General features: G+C 39.5%; 2 protein-coding genes across 3 annotated transcripts in view; one reads left to right on the top strand and one right to left on the bottom strand.

Moving 5' to 3' along the window:
• The window catches only part of MAP3K5 (mitogen-activated protein kinase kinase kinase 5), a 226,991-nt gene that overhangs the window by 81,941 nt on the left and 131,794 nt on the right, over positions 1-13,256 (top strand). For both annotated transcript variants that reach the window (XM_053590832.1, XM_053590833.1), the window contains 3 exons: positions 5,912-6,105; positions 9,265-9,433; positions 10,546-10,652. In XM_053590832.1, coding sequence (XP_053446807.1) covers positions 5,912-6,105; positions 9,265-9,433; positions 10,546-10,652 — 470 coding nt within the window. The remainder of the gene's footprint in view (positions 1-5,911; positions 6,106-9,264; positions 9,434-10,545; positions 10,653-13,256) is intronic.
• LOC128585685 (transcription initiation factor TFIID subunit 13-like) lies at positions 8,030-9,050 on the bottom strand. The gene has a single exon (XM_053590834.1). It carries the CDS (start codon positions 9,010-9,012, stop codon positions 8,638-8,640), a length of 375 nt encoding a protein of 124 aa, XP_053446809.1. The 5' UTR covers positions 9,013-9,050; the 3' UTR covers positions 8,030-8,637.

Below are 13,256 nucleotides of genomic sequence, written 5' to 3'. Positions count from 1 at the left end.
ATATATATTTTTTTTTTTTTAGTTTTTAGCCGGGGCTGGGTTTGAACCCGCCACCTCCGGCATATGGGGCCAGTGCCCTAACCCTTTGAGCCACAGGCACCACCCTAATCTCTGATATTTTTTTAAGTCTCCCCAGATTTCTATCTTTATCATTCCTCTTTCGGGTTTCTGATGTATCGATATGGTTATCCTGTCTAAATGCGCCATTCCAGAAATTGCTTACTTTTTAATTTTGGAACTCCTTTTCTGGAATGACCACCAGAGCTTTTGTGGTACAAGGTCTGACAAGTTCACAAACTCATCCTAGAAAAAGTTCTTTGAAGGGTGAGCTGGGCACTGGCATGGGGGCATAGCTTCCCAAGGGGATACTTCAAAGGTGACTGTGGTGATATTCAACAATGAGGAATGTAGCACTTCTTCCAGGACAAGTTCGTGGACTTAATTGTCTGACCTTACAGTAAAACTTTAGAGGTGACATCAACACCTGGCTCTTCCTATGTGTGTTTCAGAAAAATTTCTATAGTAGTGTTAATGTTGTAGGATTGTAAGTGGCACTAAAGCAGCATTTCTTTACACAGATACACACATGTATATATGTGTATGTGTACAGCATATGTAAATTTACATAAGCACCTACGGAGAAGTATATATGTGTCTGTCATCTGTCTTCTTTTTAGAGATTGATTTTAATGCCTCAGTATTTTAGTCTTCCTTTGAATTCCTACCTTCCACACAGTTAAACAAATGTGAAAGAAGGAGAAAAATAAATTTTAGATTTTAAAAATTGCCTCAAGAAGAAAAATTATACAGTGGAAACAGCCTTGTTAAGCCAATATAGCGTGTATTTCATTTTGGACAGTAAGCCAGTATTTATAAAACCTTAAAGAATGTCCCTCTGCAATTTAGAGTGAAGATAGTATATCACATAAAGTCTGCACATGATTCAAGATGATAGGATTAACAGTACAATTGGTGGTTTTTCTTTAGATTAGACGTTTAAAAACTTAAAAGCGTAAGGTTTCACCAGGATGGAGACTCAGGGCAGCATACATAGTGTTGCCATTATAAACTCCTATCCTTTCCACCTCAACAGGAAATGGGCAATTATTGCTTCATGCTTCCAGTCACTGTTTTTTTCAACACTATTTAATTTGTTAAAGGTGTTCAACTGTTGAATTTGTTTAACAAATTTTATAAAACAAATATTGATTGAGCACATACTGTGTGCCAGGCTTTGGGGTTGCTGCACAGGGCTCTCACTATGGAGGCTGGAAATGGAAAGAACCATATTTGTAATTGTTGCATAGACTACAGATGAGAAGGGCCAGAGTCTAGTTGGGAGAAGGTCAGTGAACAAATAAGCCAACAGACAAATTAGGAAACTAACAAGGTGACGTGCTAAAGAGTGGGGTGGGCATTCTGTGAAGGTCCTTCAGGGGAGGTGGCATTACCTGAGACCCGAAGGTAGGAAGAAGCAGCCAGTCCTGCCCAGCCCAGCGTGGACCTAGAGACAAGCAGCTAATACAGGGACCCAATACTGCACATCATGAATAAGTTGCCGGCTGACTTGAGAAAGCTGCTATGTTTTGGGTGCTGGATATCCTAATAAAAGGCTGATTTGACCATCTTTTTCAATATATTTGAATACTGAGAGTTTTTCTTTCCAGAAGCTTAATTCAGTTTACACATGCACTGATGGTCACCTTTATGTGGTTTTTAAAAATCAAAAAACAGAAATGGCATTATTATTATTTTTTTAAACAGTGAAAACAGTTAGCATAAGATTAGATTTTGAGCTGTGGGATTTTATAGCCATGAAAAAAAAAAAACAAGCTAGAGAGATCAGTGTTGTTATTTATGAGCACACTTTGTGTTTTTTTTTTTTTCTTTTTTTGCAGTGTAAGGAAATGTGATCTTTGAAGCAGGTGTAAATATCTTTGAATTTGTATCTTATTAGTAAAAGGCAGTTGTGTTTGAGGTTTTGTTCTTGATCATACAGTGATTGTTTTTATTTACTTTGGATCATCAGCTGTTTCAAATTATGGATTTGGTGCCACTGTGCAAAGAGGAATTGCAATAATAACATTTCTAAGCCAACTGGGGAAATAAATAATCCCTAATTCTTAGTTTTCATCATTTTGAAAAAGTACTCTTCTCAACAGTTGGTGTCTTTTAAGAAAAACACAGTGTCACATAACCAACCCTTGCACTTTTCCCCACCGCACACTCTCTGGCTGTCTCTTAGCTCAGGCCCAGCTGTTTCCATGTGATTCCTGTGGCTCACCACCCTCCCTTTCTTCCTTTTTTTATTTTTATTTTTTATTTTTTTGCATTGACAAGGGAAAGTGAAAAAAAAAATTAAGAAGAGACTCTAAAGAGCTCAATGAAGCGAGGAACTTGGGAAAACCTTTAACATGCCTGGGTATTTTCTTTTCTTTTTTTGGGGGGGGAGAACAGAGTCTCACTACGTCACCCTTGGTAGAGTGCTATGGTGTCACAGCTCACAGCAACCTCAAATTCTTGGGCTCAAGCGATTCTCTTGCCTCAGCCTCCCACGTAGTGGGGACTACAGGTGCCCACCATGACGCCCGCCTATTTTTTGTTGCAGTTGTCATTGTTGTTTAGCTGGCCCAGGCTGGGTTCAAACCTGCCAGCCTCGGTGTATGTGGCTGGTGCCATAACCACTGTGCTACGGGCGCCAAGCCCATGCCTGGGTATTTTCAACAGGGATTCTGAAGCTGAATACCAGGGGGGTTGTCTCCAGAGCTGCTTTTCTATGATCTTTGTATGACTCAGCTCTCATTTTTCTCTCCCCTGAACCCCCAGTGCACACCCAGATACCAGATTGTCATTCTCTCTCAGAATTATTTTACATAGATATATTATCCCCCCAGTACCCAGTATTTTAAGAAGAATGTGTATTTTGTGTCTTATACACAAGTACACATGATGTGAAGGCTTCTGAGGATTCGAAACTTTATCCAACAACAAAAGAATAATATTTCAAAACTCCAGCAGCACTTTTCTGGCTTACTGGCTTTTTGTCTATTGGTTCTCATTTGTGACTTAAAAGATTCGGAGCAGTTTCTTTGTAATTTTTAGTTATGGTGCTTATCTAAAACAGAAGTATTTGATTCTGTTCTTCTAGAACACTCATAGTGTAAGCTGTCTAGAAGCTTTGGAAAGTGACCTCTTTGGTACCCTTAGGCAGTGGCTTGGGTGAAAGGATGAAATTGGGTGGACACGCTATGGGATCTCGGTACCATTTTATTATAGGAACAGGACATGTTCATGTTCCTTCTTCCCAATTAGTCTTCCAGTTAATGCTTCAGGAAGGAGAACTTGAGAAAGGGACAATTTCGTGTACTTGATTTAAAAATAAAATCTCAACCTCTAGATGCACCTTTTATACTTTACCTGAAAGTCGGGCTTAGTTTCTGCTTTATTGCTTTGTGTACCACTGGTCGCCTCAAAGCATGTTACGTTCGTAAATAATCGAGCCTGGCTGGAACGGCATTTGGCACTTCTCGCCTGTTTGCCATGCGCCGTCACTTGGCTCACACAGGGCTGCCTGGAAAGTGACAGAAGGTTAGAGAGCTGGTGTGCAAGCTTCGAAAGGCCACTCGGGAGGGTGCATAACCCCCTGTGGTCATGACACGGCTGCTAGAGAAAGAGTCCAGGGGCTGGAGTGCCAAACATGTCACACACCAGCTGCGTGACTGCCTTGCCTGTCTCCTCATCTGTGAGATGGAGACAACAGTGGGTTGTTACCCAGAGACGTGACTGTTTCTACCTTGGCACAGGCACATGGTGAATTCACGTTTGTCCTTCTTAGTTTAGTGGCAAGGCTAAGAGAAGTGCTGACTGTTCTCCATGTGCTGGTAGGGCTGGGGACAGATGATCTGTAACAGTGACAGAGAGGGTTTCATACTCGTCTCATTCTGGTTCTCAGCCCTCTGCTTTTTTTCTTTCTCTATGGTTTTTCTTTTACAGATCTCTCCCATCTCCTTTGATTCAACTGTATCAAATAATTCCCAGGTCCATATTTTGGCTTGAAATCTTGTACTTTCCAGCCACTTAGTTCCAACTTTTTGATATTTTTTACTCTAGCTGTTACTCCTGTCCCCCTTAAATCCAAGCTTGTCTGAAAGTGAACATTTTACCCTATCCCATCCCAAATCAATTGAACTTTTGAAGTTCTTCTCATGTTTTAGCTGGAAGTCAGATTCTGTTTGTGATTCATTACCTGAAATATGTCAAGTGTCTCAAAATGCAATGTCTTTGTGTAAATAACTTCGTCTGGTTTTGCTTTCTGAATTCTTGCTTTCTGTTAATGATACCACTCTTCATAGGCAGCCTCATTCAAGACTGCCTCTTCCTTAATATGTGGAACCAGTTACCAGGTATAGCTGATTCTTCTTTTCTTAGGGACAGGATCTCACTCTGTTGCCTAGGCTGGATAGTGGCATGATCACAGCTCATTGCAGCCTTGAACGATCCTCCAACCTCAGCCTCAGCCTCTCGAGTAGCTGGGTCTACAGTCATATGCCACCTTGTATGCCTGGCTGATTTAAAAAAAAATTTTTAGATATGGGGTCTTGCTATGTTGCCCAGGCTGGTCTCAAACCCCTGGCCTCAAGTGATCCTCCTGCTTTGGCCTCTCAAAGTGCTGGGATTCCAGGCATGAGCCACAGTGCACAGCCAGATTCTTTCCTCCTACCATGAAGTACATGTGTCTGTTTCTCTTTTGGCACTGTTGCCGATCTGGTCATGCTTTGTAGTTTCCTGCCTAATCTCAGATCTTAATGCTCTCTTTCGTTCCATCCTGTTATCTCCCAAAATGCATTGATTGTATTTTCTTTCCCACTGTGAATTCTTTCTGTGATTCCCCATTGTCCAGAATACATGGTTTACTATCCTTAGCTTTGCATTCAGTTTCCGGTCAGCTTTGCATCCCAAGTTCTAGTTAGATTTTCTTACTCAGGGATGTCCAAGCCACTTTCCCCTTTCTTCTTCCCACTTTGCTTTTATATGCGACAGCATCATCTCACTTGGCATCATGTAGGCACCAAGAGGTCACTGAGCCCAGGTCACAGTGCATGAGGGGAGAGTGGCAGGGCTGAGGTTAAGAGGGACAGGATTGCGCAGCCAGGCTCTGATGACTATGTCGCAGAGTTTCTTCCTCCAAGAGGAGGAAGGGTAGAGAGTAGATGGTAAGTCCAGTGGTGGAGCTAGGGGACTGGTCAAAACTGATGACAGTGGCTCAGACCAGGTGCATTGGTACATGGACTAAAGTGCTGGTGGAGAAGATGGAAGGAAATGGAGAAATGGACGGGGATGAGACAGCTGATAGAGTTTGGGGCAGAAGAGATGGGATAGCATATAGGAGGGGAAGGTGTGGAAGTGTCACGGTTGATTTCTGGGAGGCGGTGGGGCCACTGGCTGGGAGAGCAGCCCTGAATGGGGCAGCTTTGAGCTGGCCATTCACAGCGTTGCCTCACCCACAGGAAGCCCTCTGAGTGCTCGCGGCTTGTATTTCCACATGTTTATGCTGCCTCTCTCTGACTGCATCGTAGTTCCCTGAATCTGAAGGCTGGACCTTCAACCACTGTGTTTTTCCCACGGCATAAATCCTAGTCCTGGAGCTTCGAAATATAGTGGATAAATATTTAATTGATTGATAGAAACTGTTCCACACATTTTTGGTATCACCTGTAAGTCCTAATTATTTGAAGTAACTAATTAAAGAAATTGGGGGAAGTTTCCATATTTATAAATCATAAGTAAGAAATGAGATTTTTCTGTTTCCCCTCAAATTTGGAATTATTCTTTCAAATGGGTCACAGAAGCAAGGTGGGGTGGGTGTGGCGTCTCCGGGCTGGCTCCCAGCTCCTGTCTCCTCTCTCCACAGATGTGTACTGGGAACTACACCTTTGTTCCTTACATGATCACTCCACACAACAAGGTCTACTGCTGTGACAGCAGCTTCATGAAGGGCTTGACGGAGCTCATGCAGCCCAACTTCGAGCTGCTCCTGGGACCCATCTGCTTACCTCTTGTGGATCGTTTTGTCCAACTTCTGAAGGTGGCACAAGCAAGTTCCAGGTGAAATTTAATAGTGCCATTTGGGGATGACAGGGAAGTCTGATCGCCCCTCCTCCACTTGTGCAATTATCAGATGATGTTCTTTAGCTATCCACGTACAGCTAAGAAATAAGAAAAAATTGTGTGTTATCCTCAAAGTTGATAAAATAGATGCCACATAGTGTGTCTTATTCACTTTTTTACAGAACAACAACTTGGTAGCAGGAAAAACAAAAGCAAAATAAGATTACTCACAGCTTTATGTAGGTCACTACGAAAGTTTTGAGGCAGACTGTGTTATGGTCCATTATTTTACTTTCAAGACACACTGTCAACTGCGTCCTGTCTAATTCACCCGTGCAAGTTTCAACTTGCTCAGCTTATCAGTGTGGCTGGAAGGGCTTTGTTTGTTTCTGTCTGTGTGGATTTTACGTTTCTTGAGTTTTATATATCTCAAAACTTTCGTAATGACCCATAATAATGTCAGAGCTAACAATATATACAAAACAAGTAAAGAAATATCATCAGATAAATGTCTAGCGGCTTTTAAAGGCGAGAACTCTGCAGCAGTTGCTAAAAGCATTATTATATTTTGGTTAAGCAATTATTTATTTTAATAAATATGATGGTGGATCAGAAAGTTAAGGTTATATTTGTTCAAATCACAGTACATCTGATTTATTTAAAACAGTTTTTAATCAAAACATTAAAAATGTTATGTCAAAACAAAATCTTAAGAAAAAAACAGTAAAATGAAAAATAAAGTTTTAGCATTTTAAGTGATACCTTTTGGTTTGGCATTTTAAGTGGCCTATTGCAGGAAAACTATTAATATGGAGTACCTTTACTTTTAATTATTTCTGAAGATAGAGTATTTTTTTTTTTAAGTTCAAGCAGTAACCTGTTTAATATTTCGTACTTTATTCCTTGTATTAATAGGTTAAGAAAGTAAAATTTCCCAAATACTGATTTATAGGTAACATTTATAAGTGGCACAAAAGTTCAGTTTCGCAAAGAATTAACACTCAGTGATTTAAATGCAATTGTAATCGTCACTTTAAGCTAAATGTAATAATAACTTGATAAGGTATATACACACAAAACCCATATATCCTGAAATACAAAAGCACTTTCCATGGTACTGTAACTCATATCCGATCCTCTAAATGGTAATTCTCTATTGGTAAAATTTTAGCCAGTGTTTTTCTTTTCATTGTCATTTTCTGAGCCAATTAAACCTACGTTTTGTTTCATTTTGATTTATATTGAATGCAACTATAATATAGACATAAACTTTGTGCAACTAAAAAAAAAAGGTGATTTCCATAGACATACAAGGTTTTGTTTCCACAATGAACAAGTACTTACAAATATGTGAATAAAAAACTACCCTAAATGCTTATCTTACCATCGATGCCCTTCAATTTTTTTTTTTTTTTTTTTTTTTTGTGGTTTTTGGCCGGGGCTGGCTATGAACCTGCCACCTCCGGCATATGGGACCGGCGCCCTACTCACTGAGCTACAGGCGCCGCCCGATGCCCTTCAATTTTTAAGCAACGTCATTCTTGCTACTGAAAACATTTATTTTTAGAAGCTTTAATCTGATCTGAGAAAATGAGTTCTTCCAAACTTAACAAATGGTATATTATAATCCCCAAAAGGTTTTAAATCAAAAAAGCCTTCCAACATAGGAGCATTCACATGAAACTTTGTTTCTCCAAAAAAAAAAAAAAAAAAAAATCTTGTTATCTGAAGAAAATAATGTTAAAAGAAATTAGCTTTTAAAACAGATAAACATCTTTAACAAAAACCCAGTATTTTTCTATATCATCTCTTTAAAGATAGGCCAGGTGCAGTGGTTCATGCTTATAATCCCACAGAACTCACAGGTTCGAGACCAGCCTGAGCCAGAGCAAGACCCCGCCTCTAAAAATAGCAAGGCCTTGTGGCAGGTGCCTGTAGACACAGCTACTGTGGAGGCTGAGGCAAGAAAATCACTTGAGCCCTGGAGTCTAAGGTTCTGAGAGCTACGATGCCAGGGCAACAAAGTGAAGCTCTGTCTCAAAAAAATAAAAATAAACATAAAGATACAAATATAAACAAAAGATAAAAAAGTTCACTACAATAATCTCAGACTAGTTTTATATAAAAACTTCAGAATACATAAAGCACATTTCACCTATCATAGTCAAAGATGCCATTTAGATTTCACATATTAAACAGCTACAGTATAGCTTACAATAGCACAAATACATCTAACCCAACTATTAATATTTCAACCTTTGTTAATAGAAAGAATTGCCTGGTTGGAAAGATACTTTAACTTATGTGTGGTCATTAAAACTCAGTAAGTAATTCAAGCATGGTCATATAAAGGCAGGCAATTAATCCAACATCACTATAAAACCAAAGGCATGAAAATAAAGACAAAAAAACTGTTTCTCTATCTTTCATTCACCTAGGTAAATATCAGAACCTCACTGCAGAAAATATAACAATTATTACATATGGTTTCACTAGAATATAATGGAGTTTCAGGAACTACAAAAGATGTCAAGATCCATAGTTGGCTTCATCAAATGCTTTTCTAGCCCGTTTCAATTCTTCATTCATAGTAAGCAAGTCTTTAACCCTAGCAAACTTCCTGGGGTCCTTTCGAATCAAGAAGACGATATCTTCAACTTGTACTCGACCTTGTCTTCCAATTGACATTGCCTTGTGAGTCATTTCAGTAATGAATTCTATGACAAGGTCTTCAAGAATATCTACTGACTCAGTATAAGGATTCTGGTCATCTCCAAAACCATACATCATACATCTCAATTCTTTAGAAAAAAGTCTCTTTCTTTTACCCTGTCCACCTTCTGTACCTCCTCCAATTTCTTCATTTTCTTCCTCAAAAGCGGGGTCTTCCTCCTCATCCGCCATCCCACCAGCCCTCCAGCCTACACACGCCCGCAGGCTCCCTCCCCTGAAGATAGAGTATTAAAAGAAATACTTGGACTCTTAAATTTCTTAATGATGCAACTATTTGAGATGTCCCTTCTATACATCTGAATGAATTGAAAGCCACTAATGCTACAAATGACATTCATTCTTTATTAAATTATTGCTTTTCATTAAAATCCTTCCTAATGTCAACTCTGAAATGCGTTTGTTTATTTGTTTGTTTTTTACCAGCCAATATTTCCGGGAATCTATACTTAATGATATCAGGAAAGCTCGTAATTTATACACTGGTAAAGAACTGGCAGTGGAATTGGCAAGGATTCGGCAGCGAGTAGACAATATTGAAGTCTTGACAGCAGATATTGTCATAAATCTGTTACTTTCCTACAGAGACATCCAGGTGAGAAGATGCTGACAGCAGAATCTTTGTCATGTCGTGTGTTAGAGGAATAAGGGAGTGTTAACTTCAAATTTCATTTGGCCCATACGTAATACATGCTCCTATAGGTAAGTTTTTATGGAGCTTTTTCCTAAAGCTTTCCATCCTGTGATTTTTACGATGAATGAAAAAGACTCACGTGAGTTAACCATGACTTGTATGGTAAAGGTCTGAATATTTCTTCCAAAAGAACAAAAAAAAAATCTGCTGGTAGAGCTAGCCCAGGGAGAGTCTGCTGTACCAACCACAAGTAGACTTGGGCACACCTGTCGGTCAATAAAGGAAAAGTTTGTTTTGGCAAATAGCAGACATTCAAGAACTTTCTGAGCATGTCTTTTACTCCTAAAACTTGTGTTACTTGAAATTGACAGTGCTGTCTCTATTGAGCCAGAAGGGATACGTATGTAATTGATTACTTACAAAAATAGCTTTTGAAATATATAATATAAAACACATTAACATGCTATATCATTTTTATTGACAGATCATAAAATTTTTAAAATACAGCAAGTAGAATGGAATCCTTTCTGAGCTGGGAATTTGCTATGAGGTTTTTATAGGAAAATTTAAATGACTTCTGGTGTTTTACTCCCACATCCAGCCTTTAAGGTGCATGTGGCGCTTAGTATCCCATGGCCAGAGTCGCTTACTTCTGTGCAGTGAAAGCATTTTGCTATTTATAATCGAAATGGAATCAAATGCTCCATGTTCTTGTAATTTGTTTTTGCCCTGAAAGTATGAGTTAGAACACTGCATCTCAGGGGTCTGGCTCTGTGGAGAAGTAAAGTACCCATATCTACAGCATTCTCATGTGGGGTATTTTTTGTTTGTTTTTTCGCTTTTTGTCAAACATGGTATCTCTGTATTTCTAATGTTTTTATCTGTACAATCCAAACATCTTTGAAGAAGAACAAGTTTAGTTTCTTATAGGTTCTCCAAAGTACTCTACAGATTGTAACTTCTCTTTTTAATGCCCTTCTCAGATTCAGATATCTGGTTCTCAAAAGACATTTCATTGTCAGACCTCTTCTCCTGAGGGTTTAATTCTTTGCTATTCTCCTCTTATTTGAAAGGACTATGATTCTATTGTGAAGCTGGTAGAGGCTTTAGAAAAACTGCCGACCTTTGACTTGGCCTCCCACCACCACGTGAAGTTTCATTATGCATTTGCCCTGAATAGGTAAGAAGAAAAAGTTTCTTTCTCTAATACACTAACATATTATTGTTGAACCAGCAGATTTCTTACAGGGCATTTACTAAAACATTGCAATGAGTACCAGTTAGAATGGAATATTAATATATCTACCTTAACTACGTGAAATATAGGAAGCTTACATTCTGATTTTTTTTCTGATTTCTTTTGTCAGTAAAAAAGGTCTCACACTATTTGTGCATTTGAATTCTTAAAATTCTTTTCTTCTCTGTCAAAGTTTGTATTTGCTATTTATATTTTTTGTAATTTTTTTGAGACAGAATCTCATTTTGTTGCCTTCTGTAGAGTGCTGTAGCATCATAGCTCACAGCAACCTCAAACTTTTGGGCTCAAGTGATTTTCTTGCCTCAGCCTCCCAAGTAGCTGGGATGACAGGTGCCCACCACAATGCCTGGTTCATTTTTCTATTTTTAATAGAGATGGGGCCTCACTCTTGCTCAGGCTGATCTTAAACTCCTGAGCTCAGGCGAGCCACCTCCCAGAGTGCTAGGATTATAGATGTAAGCCACTGCACCTGGCTGATATTTTTTTTTTTTTTAATTGTTGGGGATTCATTGAGGGTACAATAAGCCAGGTTACACTGATTGCAATTGTTAGGTAAAGGCCCTCTTGCAATCATGTCTTGCCCCCATAAAGTGTGACACATACCAAGGCCCCACCCACCTCCCTCCTTCCCTCTTTCTGTTTCCCCCCCATAACCATAATTGTCATTAATTGTCCTCATATCAAAATTGAGTACATAGGATTCATGCTTCTCCATTCTTGTGATGCTTTACTAAGAATAATGTCTTCCACATCCATCCAGGTTAATACGAAGGATGTAAAGTCTCCATGTTTTTTGTTTTTTTTTTTTTTTTGTAGAGACAGAGTCTCACTTTATAGCCCTTGGTAGAGTGCCGTGGCATCACACAGCTCATAGCAACCTGCAGCTCCTGGGCTTAAGCGATTCTCTTGCCTCAGCCTCCCGAGCAGCTGGGACTACTGGCGCCCGCCACAGCACCCGGCTATTTTTGTTGTTGTTGTTGCAGTTTGGCCGGGGCTGGGTTTGAACCCGCCACCCTCGGCATTTGGGGCCGGTGCCCTACTCACTGAGCCACAGGCGCCGCCCGAGTCTCCATTTTTTTTTAATGGCTGAATAGTATTCCATGGTATACATATACCACAGTTTGGTGGGCATTTAGGCTGTTTCCACATTTTGGGAACTCAAATTAATTCACAAATAGATCCTAGTTATCAAGCTTTTGTCTGATTGAAAATATGCAAATATCCTTTCCCATTGTTTCCAAATGCCTGGGTTGGTGGGCATTTAGGCTGTTTCCACATTTTGGCGATTGTAAATTGAGCTGCAATAAACAGTCTAGTACAAGTGTCCTTATGATAAAAGGATTTTTTTCCTTCTGGGTAGATGCCCAGTAATGGGATTGCAGGATCAAATGGGAGGTCTAGCTTGAGTGCTTTGAGGTTTCTCCATACTTCCTTCCAGAAAGGTTGTACTAGTTTGCAGTCCCACCAGCAGTGTAAAAGTGTTCCCTTCTCTCCACATCCACGCCAGCATCTGCAGTTTTGAGATTTTGTGATGTGGGCCATTCTCACTGGGGTTAGATGATATCTCAGGGTTGTTTTGATTTGCATTTCTGTAATATATAGAGATGATGAACATTTTTTCATGTGTTTGTTAGCCATTCATCTGTCATCTTTAGAGAAAGTTCTATTCATGTCTCTTGCCCATTGATATATGGGATTGTTGGCTTTTTTCATGTGAATTAATTTGAGTTCTCTATAGATCCTAGTTATCAAGCTTTTGTCTGATTGAAAATATGCAAATATCCTTTCCCATTGTGTAGGTTGTCTCTTTGCTTTGGTTATTGTGTCCTTAGCTGTACAGAAGCTTTTCAGTTTAATGAAGTCCCATTTGTTTATTTCTGTTGTTGTTGCAATTGCCATGGCAGTCTTCTTCATGAAGTCTTTCCCCAGGCCAATATCTTCCAATGTTTTTCCTATGCTTTCTTGGAGGATTTTTATTGTTTCATGCCTTAAATTTAAGTCCTTTATCCATCTTGAATCAATTTTTGTGAGTGGGGAAAGGTGTGGGTCCAGTTTCAGTCTTTTACATGTAGACATCCAGTTCTCCCAACACCATTTATTGAATAGGGAGTCTTTCCCCCAAGGTATGTTCTTGTTTGGTTTATCAAAGATTAGGTGGTTGTAAGATGTTAGTTTCATTTCTTGGTTTTCAATTCGATTCCAAGTGTCTATGTCTCTGTTTTTGTGCCTGGCTGATATTTTAATTTTTCGTAGAGATGGGGTCTTGCTCTGTTGCTTAGGCTGGTCTGGGACTCCTGGACTCAAGTCATCCTTCTGCCTTGGCCTCCCAAACTGCTGGAATTATAGGCATGAGCCACTGTGCTCAGCCTCTGCCAAATTTATTGAGTGTTTGCTATATATCAGATAAGCCTCTTTGTCCTTATTTTTACAGATGGGGCAATTGAAGCTTGGAAAGGTTAGATAACTATTCTTCGAGGCTCATAATTAATGTGCCATACCACTGAGGCTCAAACCCAGATCCACCTG

The sequence above is a fragment of the Nycticebus coucang genome, chromosome 5 (genome assembly GCF_027406575.1).
Source record: "Nycticebus coucang isolate mNycCou1 chromosome 5, mNycCou1.pri, whole genome shotgun sequence".
Lineage (NCBI taxonomy): Eukaryota > Metazoa > Chordata > Mammalia > Primates > Lorisidae > Nycticebus > Nycticebus coucang.
This window is presented reverse-complemented; position numbering and strand designations above follow the sequence as displayed.